The 17,776-nt window shown below is 46.9% G+C and overlaps 1 protein-coding gene across 2 annotated transcripts in view; it reads left to right on the top strand.

Annotated features, from left to right (window-relative positions):
* TTC21A (tetratricopeptide repeat domain 21A) overlaps positions 1–17,776 on the top strand; it is a 391,729-nt gene that overhangs the window by 209,055 nt on the left and 164,898 nt on the right. For both annotated transcript variants that reach the window (XM_069211078.1, XM_069211079.1), the window contains exons 18-19: positions 6,176–6,314; positions 15,531–15,634. In XM_069211078.1, the coding sequence (XP_069067179.1) occupies positions 6,176–6,314; positions 15,531–15,634 (243 nt within the window). The remainder of the gene's footprint in view (positions 1–6,175; positions 6,315–15,530; positions 15,635–17,776) is intronic.

Raw genomic sequence — 17,776 nt, 5'->3', positions numbered from 1 at the left:
CTCCTCCTCCTCATCCTCTGGGGGAATCCAGCCAGGGAAGTAGCCCTAGTTCTTGCTCCATTCACCAGCATGTTCTACCCATGGGCGGAAGGCTGTTACATTTTCTCCACAAGTGGGAGTTAATAACTTCGGGCTCTTGGGTGTTGAGCGTGATGAAAAAAGGTTATGCCCTTTCCTTTCTGGCGTTTCCTCTCCCCTTCCCTCCCTGTCATTCATTTTGCTCAGAAGAGCATCTCCTGTTGCTTCAGCCGAAGGTGTACACCTTTTTGTTAAAAGGTGCAGTGGAGTTGGTTCCGAAGCAGGAAAGGGTTCAGGGATGTTATTCAAGGTATATCCTGATTCCCAAGAAGGATGGTTGATTGAGGCCCATCTTGAACCTGAGTATTTTGAATTGATTCCTCAAGCAGGAAAGGTTCAAAATGCTGACCCTAGCACCGGTGCTTCTTCCGTTGAATGAGGAGGATTGGATGGTGTCTATCGACTTGCAGGATGCTTATTTTCATATCCCTTTTCTGAAGTCGCACAGAAAGTATCTCCGGTTCATGGGAGGGTCGCAGCACTAGCAGTTTGCGGTCATTCCTTTTGGTCTTACTTCCTCACCTCGAGTCTTCACAAAAGTGATGGCAGTGGTTGCAGCGGAACTCACAAGGAAGGGCATATCTGTATTCCCTTACCTGGACAATTGGCTGATCAAAGCTGAGTCACCAAAGTTCATGCTGCATCATTTGCAGGTGACAACCCCATTGTTGTTCAACCTGCGCTTTACGGTAAACGTGCTCAAGTCTCACCTGGAACCCTCTCCGCGCCTCCTGTTCATAGGGGCAGTACTGGACACAACATTGAATCAGGCCTACCCTCCCCCACAGAGGATTCAGGACATTCAAGGGTTGATTCCAGTGTTTCAAAAGGGTGCGGCAGTTACAGTCCTCAAAGTCCTAAGTCCGCTCGGTCTGTTTGCGTCCTGCATTCTGTATTCACCTCATGCACATTGGCACATGAGGGCTGTCCAGTGATGCCTCCACAAGCAGTGGTTTCAACATAAAGGGGATCTCGAGAGGTCGATAACTATCTCCAGAGACGCTGCAGTGGATCTGCGATGGTGGACTGTGGACGGCAACCTCTCTCAAGGAAGGCAGTTTTGTCTTCCTCCTCCGATGACCACAGACATAAGGGATGCTTCCACTCTAGGGTGGGGAGCTTATCTGGGGGACCAGGAGATCAAAAGCCTTTGGTCTCCAGTAGAACAGATGTTTCAAATCAATCTATTGGAATTGCGGGTAATATGTATGGCTCTCAAGGCCTTCCTCCCATCCATTTGCGGTCAGTCGGTACACGTCTTAACAGACAACACTACTGCGATATGGTACATCAACAAGCAGGGAGGACTAAGGTCGTACCTTCTCTGCAGAAAGACTCTGTGGCTCTCGTCCTGGACACAGGACCATCAGAGTTGCATAGTAGCAAACCATCTGGCTGGAGTTCTCAACGTACGTGTGGACGGTCTCAGTTGGTACCTTTCAGCTCATCATGAGTGGCAACTCCATCCGGACATGGTTCTTCGCGTCCTCCGGATGTGGGGAGCACCTCAGATAGACCTATTTGCCACTCACGAGAATGCACACTGCCCGTCATTCTGCAACCTCCAATATCCAATGCAGGAGTTGTTGGGGGACACGTCTCAGCTTAACTGGACAGACTGACTGCTTTACGCGTTTCCTCCCATACACTTGATTCCTCAGGTTCTGAACAAGATTCGACAAGGCCAGGCCCAAGTCATATTAATAGCCCTGGATTGGCCAAGAAGGGTGTGTGACACTGACCTCCTTCAACTCTCTCTGTACCTTCCACTCCGTTTTCCTCACAGGATAGACCTCCTATCGCAGTCACAGGGGCAGGTTCTACACCCCCACTTCCAGAGCCTGCACCTACATGCCTGAAGATTGAATGGGGCAATTCTCTCCCTCCAGAAGTGGTGGATGTTATCTTATCGGCCAGGCGACACCCCACTAAGACTGTCTATGCCGGTAGATGGGTGAAATTTGTTACTTGGTGTGGAGAGAGACAAATTGATCCCATAAGGGCCCATTTATCAAACATTTTGCAGTTTGCTCTTTCCTTAGCGCAGAAAGGTTGAGCAGTTGCGACAGTGAGAGGGTACTTATCGGCACTGTCAACTTTTCTTTGCCTACCTGATCAGCCTTTCTTATTTAAGTCCCCTATAGTTCTTAGGTTCCTTAAAGGGTTAACAAACAAGTTTCCTACCACTCAATCTGTAATGCCTCAGTGGAATTTGATTTTAGTTTTGACTTTTTTGATGGGTTCACCGTTTGAGCCTATGTATACTTGCTCGTTGAGGCTTTTAGTCTTTAAGACAGTTTTTCTAACCGGCTAGACGTATGAGTGAGCTTCAGGCTCTTAGTATGAAACCACCTTTCACTACCTTTCATGCTAATAAGGTGGTGCTGAGAACGAGGGGGGGCTTTCCTTCCTAAGGTAGTCACTCCCTTCCATCTGGGACAATCTATAACTCTTCCGTCCTTTTACCTTCCTCCACATCCATCAAAGGAGGAGGAAAGCCGGCATCGCTTGGATCTGAGAAGGGTCCGGACCTTTTACATAGAAAGGACGGGAGACTTCAGAATTGATGATCAGCTCTTCATTAGATATATGGGCAAAAGGAGGGGCAAAGTTGTCCACAAGAGGACTCTTTCAAGGTGGGTCATTCTTTGCATGAAGATTTGTTATTCACTAGAAAACAAGGTTCCTTCTGTGGGCATTAGGGCCCATTCCACCAGGGCTAAGTCTGACACTTCTGCTTTAGCAAGAGGTGTGCTGGTTGCTGATATTTGTAAGGCAGCAACTTGGGCTTCCCCCCACACTTTCACAAAGCATTACTGTTTAGACTTGGAAGTGAGCAGGGATGGCCATTTTGCCTGTTCTGTTTTGCAGGACTTCTTGGTTTGACCAGTCGGGCATCCACTTCCGTGTGTGGGACTGCTTTGGGATTCTATTCATAAGGTGCGGAATCGACAGGTGGTTGTATCCATCAGAAGAACAAGTTGCATACCTTCTGTAACTCTTTTTCTGTGGATTCCTTACAATCGCACCTGCCTCCCTGTTGCCTGTCTGGTCATACCAAGAGCACTATTGATGTTATAGATAATATGTATATTTACATATATATGTATACGTTTTATGTGTATTTTACTTTTATATTTATTTATATAAACAATTTTATATATATATATAATATATATATATATATTGAGTTGGCACATGTTGTGCTTGTGATGTCGGTATTCACCTGTTCGCCTCGAAGGCACAGTAAAAAATGGTGAAACTGACGTCAGCACACCGGCGAGGACTTCTCATGGCTCCCATGATGTCAGACGGAGTCGTGTGTGGAGCCGAGCAATTATGATGTCTTCGTCGATGTGGAGAGCTAGGAAAAAAGATTTCCATCGAATGATGGCGCATTGGGAGAATTCATAAGGTGAGGTGTCCACAGGTAGTTACTGTATCCTCCAAAAAAAGCGTTACTGAAGGTAAGTAACTTGTTCTTTATGATCACACACGATCGCTACTGCTGCAGTTCAGACACATTTGGATAAATGTAAAGCATTGAAATATGCAGTGTCCTGCCACTCTACCTCTGTGGAACAAGGGAAGCAATACAATGATACCATTTTAAAACAATAAAACAAAAAACACCCATCAGCAGCTATCTTATGTGTAAGATGTGAAGAAGCCTTGACTCTTATGCTTCCCTCTGATGTTCATTAACTCTTTAAGCACTAATTGTATCCCCCTGTGCTAAGGGGACAGTTTGCATATACTGTACACCTTCATAACTGTTTTCATATGAAGGGCTTCCAAGCAAAATATATGTCTTTTTCTCACACGTGTTGGGGTTTTTAAAGATGTCACGTGATCTGAGAAAAATGCCAAAAAAGTGTTGTGCAAAACAATTATATTTTCCCCTTAAAACAGCATAAATAAATGTTTTGCTCTGTTAAAATCGGCATGTTCACAGCTTTCTCATACACTGTAAGAGGGAAAATATTTTCACTGATGTTGGATTCAACCTAGAGTCCTTTGTGTAGATTGGACAATATTTCTCACAAACTTACCGTTGAACTCGCAAAACAGTGAATGTTAAATGGGGAAAAGAAAAATTAGTGGCAGGGTCCAGTGGTCTTTTATATCTAGGATTGTTAAATTCTCTAGATTATTTCAGCCACAGAGATGCATACTTTTTATTTATTTGTCTAAAAACAAGCAAACCCAGAGCCAGTAACCGACCCGTCGATTGCAGTACTTTGTTATTGTATATCAATGAAAAATAAAATCGAATTGAAATGGCTCATCAAGGAAAACTATCAATTCTGGGGTTGGTTGTGTCTTGTGGATGCACCATTCATGTAAAACATTGAATTTTATACTTACTCTGAGGGGCTTTGGTGTCAGCCTTCCTCAAAAGTTTGCTTATTTTGCTCAGAAACCTTCAGCCATTTACATGAGACGTTCTATTGCATCCGAATTTATAACAATAGGCTCAGACAGCCAAAGCTTAATATTTTTTTTCATTTTTTAATATTTCCGACCATGACCTCAAAACCACTATTCTGATGTTTTCCTTCTCTCTGTAATCCTGAATAAACAGACCTCCCATACCAAGCTATCCATGCCCTGGTGCGCAGACATTTTATTTACATGTTTTGTTATGTTGTTTGCAAATCCAGCGCCGCATGTTGTTCTTCCCTAATCCTACCTGCCGGTTGTGAATGCATAGTTTTTTCATCATGTTCTGATCACACGTAATCTATATGTCACCATCACTGCATGTTTTTCTGCACCTTGGAATTATTTATATTGTATCATCTTGTGTATCATTTTTTCATTCTTTCTCAGACGCTTTATTACTCTGAACAGCACACGTAGGCGTTAGCGTCTATGTCACGCTGCTTAAAACCATTAAATACATCAAAATAAATGCAGATACTGCACCCCCAAATTTCCCTGCGGTGCAGAACTAGTTTTGTGAATTGGGCACAACATTTATCTGTTAGGCACTCTTTCATGTAATAATGCAGTGGATGTTAGCTGAAGTTATGTTTTAAGGTTTTAGTTATCCGTGCTACAGCTGTTTCTGGGTGCTTTGTAACATACTCCAACCTGTAGCATTTACAAGACCAAAAATAAATAAATGGAGCCTGGGAACGAGGGGACCTCGGTTTTAAGATGACAAGATTATGTAGAGAAGTGGCACACAAAAGTTGGAGTTGGACCCATTATGTCGTCACAGTTTTCAACCGCTGGCCTCAGCCATATGCAGACCTTGATCAAAAAATGGGTTCAAATTGAGCCCCTGCTAGTTTGTGATTGCGGGGTTTACAGATAGGTCATTGCATATTTTGCTCCCTGTTACAGGCTTGATGCCTTAAGTAGAGAACATGGGTCCCCCATCCCAAGATCCGCAACCAGGATGGGCATGCTATTTGCAGCCACAATTGTCACCATGCATTCACTGTCACAAATCTCAGAAGCAAACAGCCTACGTCATAATACTTTTGCATAGCCGTAATTCCTGTTTGCGTCCAAAACGGGGTTTGCCATCATGTTGCTCAAAGACAAAAAAATATTTACATGGCCTTTGTAAACTGTCTTATTTTCACAGCCTGGAAACCACAGCATTAGGTATTTGGGTTAAACAAAAGCCGCTCTGTGTGAAAATGGAGAAGCTAATATATGCGCAAAACTCGTCTCACGGTTGAATCATTCACAGATAATTAAAGAAATGCCCATGATAAATGTTCCTTTTGTTAACTATTACTTCGAAGTGAAAAGGAAAGCAAATGTATCAAACTTTCATGTCATATGACTCTGACTCCAGCTGGGTCAAGCATGGCCACCAATTACCCTATTTAAGTACCTGGGCATGAGCGCCATATTTGTGAAAAATGTATGGCCTGACCCAAATCTATAAAGGACATCGCAATTAGCTGTTTATTTCTATTCCTTAACAAGGCAGGAACTCTGAGACCCATGGCTCTACATACCAGTTTTCCTTGGGGTAAAGGTGTGACTTTCACAGACAATGAAAAAGAAGTCTGCACAATCTTGTAAGCACCATTATCTTCTTACCACGTGGTAACTTCTTGTAGTGTTTTTTTAGGCCATAAACTACTATGAAGCAGCAGAAAAGATCAGTGGACAGGATTTCCTCTCCTACGATCTCACAGAACTACTCATTAAGCTCAAGCAGTATGCCAAGGCAGAAAACGTACTGAAATCAGCGTTGGAACATGATCCAGGTGAGATTTTTAATGTTCATTTCTGTCAGTGGCGATTTTTATTTAGTATAATTGTGAATGAAACTGAACATAACATAAATTAAAGACTTTAAGGACTGTTTACAGCCTCGATCTCTTTCATTATTGATTGGCTAGATGAATGGACTTCCCTTCAGCTATCATCATCACTATTTTGCCAGAGGTAGGCCACATTATACTGTATGAGGGAGACCAGGCATGTGAAGCGAAAGAGGGAACAAGTTACGAGATGTCAAGAGTGTCCTGATCCTGGGGTCATATTAGTGTCTCTTGGGTTGGATACCGCCAGACTCATGAATACCAGTATACTTTCACTTTCTCTTTCTTTCTCTCTCACATTCTTTCATACACTCTTTCTCCTCCATCTACTTCTGTCTCTCTCATTTGCTTGTCTGTCACGCGCCTTCTAACTCTTTGGCCCCATAGCAAGTGATCTGGAGAAGTATCCTTGAGGGAGAGCACTTTCGTCTGTTCTTCCGTTCCCAATGTCCGCAGGCCTGGAATTACTGGGTCCACAGATTCTGGACTGTAGAGTAGAGATGCATGTACCAGAGGCAGTTGCTCCTCCTAGACCCACCTGTGCGCCAAAGGCTGCATGAAGTAAGCAGTAAATGCTCTCTCCTCACCTCCGAATCCAATCACCTACTCTGTCATTCCCACACTCCACCATTCATATAATGGCTCTAAAAATAGCTCAAACACATTTACCACCTGCTACCGCACATCTTAATTTTGTGCAGGTTTGGGCCTGTTGAAATGGGGTAAAATATGTACATTTATATTCCCACATCTATGTGTTGATCCCCATTTCGGGGCTGTTGTAATCTGCGAATTTGAGTGCTGGGCTACAGGCCAGATGGTATCCCGGCACCTCAGTAAAGGTATCTCGTAATGCTTGTCCGTTGTCTGTCTGTTCTGACTCACTCTTAAAACCAAACTTAAGGACAGTCACTGGTGTAACTGTGTTATACTTGGAGAAGGAAGATCTTTCAATCTTACTTTTGCACCAGAGATGGCCTCATCAGTCTCTTAGTTATAAAATTTATAAACCCCTAGATTTCAAATTCTTTTTGATAACAGTTGATTCTGATGGATACAACTACCTGTGGATTCCTCACCTAATGAATACTCCCATGGCACCAGCATTCGACGGAAATCTTCTTCCTAGCTTCTGCACGTCGACGAGGACGTCATATTGGCCCACGCAACGCCGTCTGATGTCATACAGGCAATAAGAGGTCCTCGCCGACGTGCCGACGCAGTTCCCTTTTTTCCGTGCATTCGAAACGTTATCTTCGAGGGAGCTACTGTTACTTTCATAGTTACAGTGTATTTTCTGCTGCGTGGATTTTCTCTGCGGTAATAATGTCTCAGAGGAAGTCGGGTTTCAAGCCCTGTCGAGAGTGTGGGGGCAAGATGTCCGTTACTGATCCTCACTCTGACTGTTTATGGTGCTTAAGCTCCGACCACGACGTTGCAACATGTGATTCATGTCAGCACATGAATCTGAAGGCCCTGAAAGAACGTGAGGCTAAACTATTCATGGCGAAGTCGAAGAGGAAAGAGAAAAAACATCATAAGAAGTCTTCTTCGCCAAGGTCTCATCGGCGTCATCGAGACTCCCGGCGCCGTAGGGATTCACGGCGTCATTCCAGCAAGGAGTCTCGCTCGAGGTCGCCTTCGGCTCGGCGTCGGAAGACTTGGGAGGTCAGTCCCACGGTCACGCCACATCCATCGACGCTGTTGCCTTCTACGGCGTCACCGACTTCGCCTGGACAGGTGTCTGTGATTGAGGTGGCGCAGCCTCAGGTGTTTTCTCCGGCGTCACAGACGTCGAGGCTGGCGTCGGGGTCGCTTTCGATCCAGGCACCCCAGTACCCGGCTTTTCCCGCCCCTGGAGCTGATAATAAAACATTTCTGAATGCGATGTATAGCACCTTTCAGCAAATGGCTCCAGGCGGTGCTCTGGCTGGTCCTTCGGGGCCGTTGGCTTTTTCTTTGGGTGGTCCTGCGCCTTTACGGCCGGCACCCTTTTGCCCTTTCTCCCTTTGGGGAATGTGGGCTCGGCGCCGGTGTCGGCGCCGGTGGCCTCTCCGGTGGCTCCAGAGGTTTTGGCCCCGGAGGTTTCCATCCCGTCGACTTCAGGATTTCGTCCTGTGACTCCGGCGGGTCCATCGGAGTCTCCAAGACGTGACTTTCTTCGTCCGGCTCCTACCTCGGCGCCGAAGCTGCCTGTGGCGCCGGACATGGCGTCGGATGGTTCCGGAGATCGGCGCCGATCCTTGACGTCGGCGGAGGCCATGTCGACTCCGCGCATTGAAGAAAGACTGCACTCGAGAAGGCGTGCTCTTCGCCTGTTGGAAGAGCAAGAATACCAACGAGTCTTGGAGGAAGGAGAGGTTGAGGACTCTGGTGATGGACTTCATGGTCTGGATACAGCCAGTGGGCTGGATACTTCCCCTGAGTGGGACCTATCATCTACAGGGGAGTATACGGAGGAGGCTGCTACCTTTCACGCTGTGGTAAGAAAGGCAGCTAACTTTCTGGACCTGCCTTTGCCGGTGGCAGAGGCGAAGCAGAATTTGCTGACTGAAGTACTACATCCGGCCTCTACTGCAGCGGAGCCTCTTTTGCCATTCAATGAGGCTTTGCTTGATCCGGTGTTAGAGGTGTGGAAGAAGCCAGTATCTTCCTCGGCTGTTCATAGGGCTGTGGCCAGGAGATATCGGGCTGCACCATCTGACCCTGGCTTTCTGTCTAGATACCCTACACCGGAGAGCTTGGTGGTACAAGCCTCCTGTTCTTCTAGGTCAGCGCCTGGGTCTTTCCCGACGGTACCAGGGGACAGGGACTCCAAAAAGTTGGATGCACAATCCAAGAAGATATTTTCGTCTTGCAGTATGGCGTTGAAGGCCACCAACGCGACTTGCATTCTGGGGAGATACATCCATGCTCTTATGGACGACATATCATCTTCATTTACGGAGCTTCCCCGGGGACTTTTGAACATTGTTTCGGATGCCCAAGCTGCCGCAACCCAGATTATCCAGTCTGGGCTGGACACAACCGACTCGGTGGCTAGGGCGATGGGCACGGCTGTGGTGGCGAGGAGACAGGCTTGGCTCCGCAACTCAGGGTTCTCTGCGGACGTGCAGTCGACCCTGTTGGACCTCCCGTTTGATGGGGACAAACTGTTTGGAGCCAAAGCGGATTCGGCCTTAGAAAGGTTTAAAGAAAGCAGGGTCACAGCCAGATCATTAGGACTGCAAGCCCCTTTTTCTGCCTCCTCCAGATTCTTCAGGAGGTTTTGTGGATTTGGACGTGGCTCTTCCTCCTCTTCCTTTCGGGGGAGATTCCAGCAACCTCTTCCCTCCCCTATAGATCATTTAGAGGGAGGGGTAGGGCCCGCACCAGGGGAGCCTCTCAGCAGCACTCTGCCTCTTCCTCGTCCTCTGGAGGGGTGCAGCAGGGAAAGCAGCCTTAGGCTTCCACCATTTCCCACTCACTCCTCTCCTGTAGGGGGAAGGTTACGGCATTTTCTCCACAAGTGGGAGACTATTACATCGGACACTTGGGTTATCAGCATTGTGGGAAAAGGCTACACCCTTCCCTTTCGGGAGTTTCCGCCCCCCATACCGCCCGCCCATCTTATTGTTCAGAAGAACACCTCCTGTTGTTAGAACAGGAGGTTCAAGTCCTCCTTTCAAAGAGCGCGGTGGAGTTGGTCCCAGAGCAGGAAAGGGGTCGAGGTTGTTACTCAAGGTACTTCCTGATTCCCAAGAAGGATGGTCGGTTGAGGCCAATCCTGGACCTGAGGATTTTGAATTGGTTCCTCAAACAGGAAAAGTTCAAGATGCTGACCCTAGCTCAGGTGCTTTTGGCGTTGAACAAGGTAGATTGGATGGTGTCTGTCGACTTGCAGGATGCTTACTTTCATATCCCGATACTCAAGACGCACAGGAAGTATCTCCGGTTTGTGGTGGGGTCGCAGCACTATCAGTTTGCGGTCCTCCCGTTTGGTCTTACCTCAGCACCTCGAGTCTTCACGAAGGTGATGTCGGTGGTTGCGGCAGAGCTCAGAAGGAAGGGGATAGCAGTATTCCCTTACTTGGACGACTGGTTGATCAAAGCCAAGTCCCCGGAGCTTGTGCTGCATCATCTGCAGTCGACAACTCAGTTGTTGTTCGACCTGGGCTTTTCGGTGAACGTGCCCAAATCTCACCTGGAGCCCTCTCAGCGCCTCCTGTTCATAGGGGCAGTACTGGATACAACATTGAATCAAGCCTTTCCTCCGCCTCAGCGAGTTCAAGATATTCAGGAGTTGGTTCCAATGTTTCGAAATGGAGCGGTAGTTCCAGTCCTCAAGGTCCTTCGTCTGCTCGGTCTGTTTGCCTCCTGCATACTGTTGGTCACGCATGCTCGCTGGCACATGAGGGCTCTTCAGTGGTGCCTCCGAAGGTAGTGGTCTCAACACAAAGGAGATCTAGAAGGTGCTGTCAAGATCTCCAGAGATGCTGCTGTGGACTTGAAGTGGTGGATTGCGGGCAACAATCTTTCACAAGGAAAGCCGTTCGCGCAGTCACCACCAGTGACCACGGTCATAACGGATGCTTCCACTCTAGGGTGGGGAGCTCATCTGGGGGATCTGGAGATCAAAGGGCTTTGGTCTCCAGAGGAACAGATTTTTCATATCAATCTGTTGGAGTTGCGGGCTGTACGTCTGGCTCTCAAGGCCTTCCTCCCTTCCCTTCGTGGTCAGTCGGTACAGGTCCTGACGGACAATACTACCGCGATGTGGTACATAAACAAACAGGGAGGAGTAGGGTCGTACCTTCTCTGCAGAGAAGCTCTTCGACTATGGTCCTGGGCAGAGGACCATCAGATTTGCTTGGCAGCAAATCATCTGGCCGGGGTCTTGAATGTACGTGCGGACAGTCTCAGTCGCCATTTCTCGGCCAACCATGAGTGGCGTCTCCATCCAGATCAAGTCCGTTTAATCTTCCAGATGTGGGGGTTTCCTCGGATAGATCTGTTTGCCACTCTAGAGAACACGCACTATCCGTTATACTGCAGCCTCCAGTATCCGGTGCAGGGAGCATTGGGGGACGCGTTTCAGATAACCTGGTGCAACCAGTTCCTTTACGCGTTTCCCCCCATACCCTTGATTCCTCGAGTGTTGAGGAAGATTCGACAAGACCTGGCCCAAGTCATCTTAATAGCTCCGGATTGGCCAAGGAGGGTGTGGTACTCCGACCTTCTCCAACTCTCGCTGTGCCCTCCGCTCCGTCTCCCTCTCAGGGCAGACCTCCTTTCGCAGTCGCAGGGGCAGGTTTTACACCCCAACCTCCAGAGTCTGCACCTACATGCCTGGAGATTGAACGGGGCAACCTGAGTTCCTTCTCTCTCCCGCCTGATGTAGTGGATGTTATATTAGCGGCCAGGCGACACTCCACTAAATCTATCTACGCTAATAGGTGGTCTAAATTTGTTATGTGGTGTGGAGAGAGACAGATTGATCCCTTACATGCTCATCTGTCAGATATTTTGTCTTTTGCTTTGTCACTAGCGCAGAAAGGTTGTGCAGTGGCTACTATTAAAGGTTACTTGTCTGCCTTGTCAGCCTTCATTTGTCTGCCAGACCAACCATCGTTATTTAAATCCCCTATTGTTCTTAGATTCTTGAAAGGTCTTCTAAATAAATATCCTCCAAAACCATTCGTTATGCCTCAATGGGATTTGTCCTTGGTCCTGACTTTCCTTATGGGGTCCCCTTTTGAGCCTATGCATTCTTGCCCCTTAAGGTACTTAGTTATTAAAACAGTCTTCTTGGTGGCTATAACATCTGCAAGGAGAGTGAGTGAGTTGCAGGCCTTATCGGTAAAACCCCCTTATACAACTTTTTATGGGGATAAGGTGGTGTTGAAGACCAAGGCTGCTTTCCTCCCGAAGGTTGTTTCACCCTTCCATTTGGCCCACACAATTACTTTGTCCACGTTCTATCCTCCGCCTCATCCTTCAAAGGAGGAAGAGAGACTACATCGCTTGGACCCAAAGAGGGCGTTAAGCTTCTACATTGATAGAACGAAGGACTTCAGGCTGGAGGATCAGCTGTTCATCGGATACGTGGGCAAGAGGAGAGGAAAGGCAGTCCAAAAGAGAACACTCTCCAGGTGGGTTGTTCTTTGCATTAAAATCTGTTACTCTTTAGCAAAGAAGGATCCTCCTGATGGTATTAGAGCTCATTCCACCAGGGCTAAGTGGGCCACTTCGGCCTTGGCTAGGGGTGTTCCTGTGGTTGACATCTGCAAGGCCGCAACTTGGTTGTCCCTTCACACTTTTGCGAAGCACTACTGCTTGGACTCTGAGGTCAGAAGGGACGGCCATTTTGCACGGTCAGTGCTGCAGGATTTCTTGGTTTGACCATTTAGGCACCCACCGCCGGGCGTGGTACTGCTTTGGGACTCTATTCATTAGGTGAGGAATCCACAGGTAGTTGTATCCATCAGAAGAACGAGTTACTTACCTTCGGTAACGACTTTTCTGGTGGATACATTAGCTACCTGTGGATTCCTCACGGTCCCACTTGCCTCCCCGTTGCCTTTTTGGTCTTACCAAGTAATCCTTGAGTGTGCTCCTCTTGGTCTTTAAGGCTGCAATAGATTTTGTATATATGGATACTTGTGTATATATATATATATATATATATATATATATATATATATATATATATATTTGTATATATATATATATATCTATATATATCTTTGTGTGTATACATAATTAGTGTATATTTGTTTTGATTAAAAAAAAAAAAAAAGAAAGGAGTTATATTAAATCTACAGTCATTTTATTGCAATGTTGTGTGATTTACAATGTTATGGGATGTTGCCTTAATCTTTCATGGCATTGGGTTATTGTTCTCATGCACGTAAAAAATGTTGGTACTGACGTCGGCACGTCGGCGAGGACCTCTTATTGCCTGTATGACGTCAGATGGCGTCGCGTGGGCCAATGTGACGTCCTCGTCGACGTGCAGAAGCTAGGAAGAAGATTTCCGTTGAATGCTGGCGCCATGGGAGTATTCATTAGGTGAGGAATCCACAGGTAGCTAATGTATCCACCAGAAAAGTCGTTACCGAAGGTAAGTAACTCGTTCTTTAAGCAAACTTGTTTACATAAGTACTAAGGGGGTCATTCTGAACCGCCAGAAGACCGTACCGCGGTCAAATGACCGCAGCGGTCATTCTGACTTTCCCGCTGGGCCGGCGGGCGACCGCCAGAAGGCCGCCCGCCGGCCCAGCGGGAAAGCCCCTTCAACGAGGATGCCGGCTCCGAATGGAGCCGGCGGAGTCGAAGGGGTGCGACGGGTGCAGTGGCACCCGTTGCGATTTTTGCAGACACTGAAAATCTTTATGGGGCCCTGTTAGGGGGCCCCTGCACTGCCCATGCCAGTGGCATGGGCTGTGCAGGGGCCCCCAGGGGCCCCAACGACACCCGTTACTGCCATCCTGTTCCTGGCGGTGAAAACCGCCAGGAACAGGATGGCGGTAAGGGGGTCGGAATCCCCATGGCGGCGCTGCAAGCATGGAGGATTCCCTGGGGCAGGGGAAAACCGGCAGAAAACCGGCTTTACCGCCGCGGTCAGAATTGCCCCGGAAGCACCGCCAGCCTGTTGGTGGTGCTTCCGCGGTCGTTGGCCCTGGCGGTCCATGACCGCCAGGGTCAGAATGACCCCCTAAGTGTTTGAGCTGTGGTTCCTTCATTTGCTTCATTCGGAATAGGTGCACCCAGTTTTTCCAAGGTCTGTTTATGGTGAAGGAGAATGCTGTCTGCTAGTGATTAAGGCCCTCATTGTAACATTGGTGGTAAAAACCACCTACCGCAGCAGCAACGGCCGCCAAAAGACCGTTGCAGCGGCTACCTGCCGTCCCCCATATTATGACCACAGCCGGATTTCTGCCACAAGAAGGGCGGAAATCCGGCTGTTGCCATCCTGGCGGATGGCGGTAAGGTGGCGCTGCTACCACTAGCAGCGCCACGCCAGTAGACCACCGCCAGCTGTATTATGACAAATAATATGGCCTGGCGGTGTTCTGCTGGCAGGCGCTGCTGGCTGTAGCCGCGCCCCGTCTCCTGCCAGAAGACCCCCTGGATCCAGGTAAGTGGGGTCTTCGACAGGGGAGGAGGGTGGTGGGTGTTGTGTGTGTGTGAGAGGGTGTGTGCATGTATGTGTGTGCGTGAATGCTGATGTGTGTAGTGTTTATTGCGTGTGTGCATGTATGGGAGTGTGAGTGCGTATATGTTTGGAAATGGTAATGCGTGTCTTCGTGCATGTTTGCAAGTGTGTGCGGAAGTGTGTGTAATTGGATGTATGCATGAGTGTATGTATGTGTGTATGTGCGTGTGTGTGTGTGTGTGTGTGAAGGGGGCGTGGATGTGAGGGGTTGTGGGGTTTGGAGAGGTAGGGGGTGTGAGGGCCTTTGGAGAGGGAGGGGGGTGGGGGCCCCCTATCAGTGACAGGGATGGAATTTCCTGTCACTGATAGGGCCTACCGCCATGGTTTTCGTGGCATTATGAATGCCACGAAAACCATGGCGGTAGGTGGGGCATAATCCCGCAGGCGGCACAATGGCAGCCGCTGGGTTTGGAGATAGTTATCTCCAGCCCGGCGGCTGCTACCGCCATGGCGGTCGGAGTGGTACATTGGCGGGTTGGCATCAGCCAACCCGTCAATGGTATAATGTGGCGGTAAGTCAGGAATTGATTTTATGGATACCTCTGCTTTGTAAATTATGTGGAAATGGTTTATAGTTATTGTCTTATTTATTGCCCATCATGCCTATAACTTTACTTTTCAAAACGTCTCTGTTGCGCTGTACATTTTAGCTTGATGAATGTTTTGCTCTACAATAGAGGAAAATATCAAATAAATAACTAATGTGTAAAGTTTCGAGCTACATTGACAAGGTCATTACAGAGAAATTCCAAATTTCCTAACTGCTGATTGAGTGTAGTTGATCAAATGTAAATATATATATTGTTTGGTATTTTAAATCATGACTAGTAATAGTAGTAGTGCATTGCTGTTGTATTTAAGTATTTTAACGATTTATGTGACCAAAAGGAAAACTTAGGTTTTAATTAATTTGATATTTCTCAAATATCCCGTGTGGTTAACTTACTTGCACTTTCTTTCAGTGAATGATTTGCTCTCAATGGTTAATGATGTCAAGTACCTGATTTTACTAGCAAAGACGTATAAAATCATTAAAAAAGAAGAAGTGGCAGAGACATTTAACAAGGTAATTAGTAGTATACTTTTTAAACTCTACCTGAAGTCTCATACTACTTGTTGGGTTTGACAGTTTTAATATTTAAGAAGGAACAAATGTGTGGTAGCAATTACAGGCCAACCTTGAAAAGTGAAGGAAAGCCATGGCCAAACACCATACTTAGATTCTGATTACGAGTTCAGGCGATATTTATCGCACATAATAATCATACCAGGGTGTACGTTATTTATTGTATGCGATAAATAACGTCTAACACGAGTTTGTAGGGATTAGAATGCAGATTTTAATGCACCAAAATCTGCATGGTATGGTAAATACCGTACTATTTCCCCTGTTGAATTTCGGCATTTAACCTGCCGAAATTTAACGACAGCTGAGGTATTTAAATTTAATGCATCTGATAATTATCAGATACGTTAAATACAGCCAAACTCATAATTCAGACCTGTGCGTAAATGGGAATTTACACCCAGGTTGGAATTTACTGGCCCACTCGTAATCTGGGGGTACGTGTGCATGCTAAAATGTTTTGATCCTCTCTTCAAGGCACAATTGTCCTATAGTTTGCAGTCTAACACCTTCTGTTCCTCCACACTGTAGGTGACAGTTCTATCCAGAAAAGTAATGGATTTTCTGTATAAAAAAATCAGCTATATTAATGGTTTCTCTTCACTTGCTGGAGTTTTAGCCCCATTTAGCTATTGTGTCAGGGCCACATGTTCCTGCATTCCACTGGAGTATTTTTTGGAAGCAGCACCAGAACAGATAATAAGGTTCCATCTTTCAGGCCTACCCCCACCATGTGATTGTACTACGGAATATTGAGGTAAGGAATATTGTGATACATTAATATCATGGACAGAAAATTGTGGCACAAAATACTGATAGATAAGTTCGTATGGAGGAAGTATATATTTAGTATTCTTAACTTCACTTCTAAGCACATTGCAGATGTATATTGTCAAGGTACATATATGAGAAGTTAGGTATAGAAAATCTAGACTTACCTTTGAGTATTTTGCCCTTCCATTTTGTGTACACAATATTTCGTACCATTGAGATTCCTACCTCGATATTCGGGAGTCACACCTCACCATATCTGACAGGGTTCCCATCTTCCCATGTTCAACAAGTCTTCTATGAATTGGAGCACTGCTGCACTGTAATTGGACTCGAAGAGTCTACCTTCCAGTTCCCCTTCTACAAATAGAAGGAATATGCCTGAATTATTATTTTCATGGAGCCATTAGTGTGATAAAAGCTCTTAGGTATTGCATGGGCATAACTTGAACGTTCAATAATCTAGAAAGCAAAATAATTTTTGGAAAGAGACTCCAGAACCTGCCCTGTCGCTTTATTAACACATCTGTGGAAGTTTTCTCTGCAGTGCAATTAATCTCTTATTTCTAGATATTAAAGTGAATTCCTGAACACTTTAAAAAGGGTATCAAGCTGTTATTTCTAACATGAAGCTAGACTGTGTGTAGAGTATCACTTTTTGCTAGGTAATATTTTGTCCTTATATCAATCTGAAGTCTTCATTTAATTCCAAAACTGTATGGAATGCTGCTCCAGTCAGTAATGTAAATCGATAGCCAACCACATCTTGTTAAACAAGGTGTGGGATTCTCATACACTGAGGGCCTCAATATGACCTGGCGGTCACCGGACCACCTGGGTCATGGTTGCGGTCGGAGCGCCACCAAAGTGGCGGTCCGACCGCGACATTACGACCATGGCGAAAGCGCAACGGTCGGACTACCGGTACTTCCAGGTTGCCTCTGCGGTTGTATTCCTCCTGCCCTGGGGATTACAAGTTCCCTTTCAGCCAGCCTTTGTACAGTGGCAGCCCTGCCATGCAAAGACTGGCAGAGGACGGGGGCACCATGGGGGCCCCTGCACTGCCCACGCATTTGGCATGGGCAGTGCAGGGGCCCCAGTGGACAGCCACGTCGCACTTTCCACTGCCTGAATCACAGGCAGTGGAAAGCTCGACGGGTGCTGCTGCACCCGCCACACTGCCACATTGGCTCTGGCTCGAATATGAGCCGGCGTGAATGTTAAGACCCTGTTCACTGCAGGGCCAGCGGACGGAAATGCTGTTTCCGCCCGCTGGCCCTGCAGTGAACTCCTAATAGGGACGGTGGTGTT

The sequence above is a fragment of the Pleurodeles waltl genome, chromosome 10 (assembly GCF_031143425.1).
Source record: "Pleurodeles waltl isolate 20211129_DDA chromosome 10, aPleWal1.hap1.20221129, whole genome shotgun sequence".
Classification (NCBI taxonomy): Eukaryota; Metazoa; Chordata; class Amphibia; order Caudata; family Salamandridae; genus Pleurodeles; species Pleurodeles waltl.
This window is presented reverse-complemented; position numbering and strand designations above follow the sequence as displayed.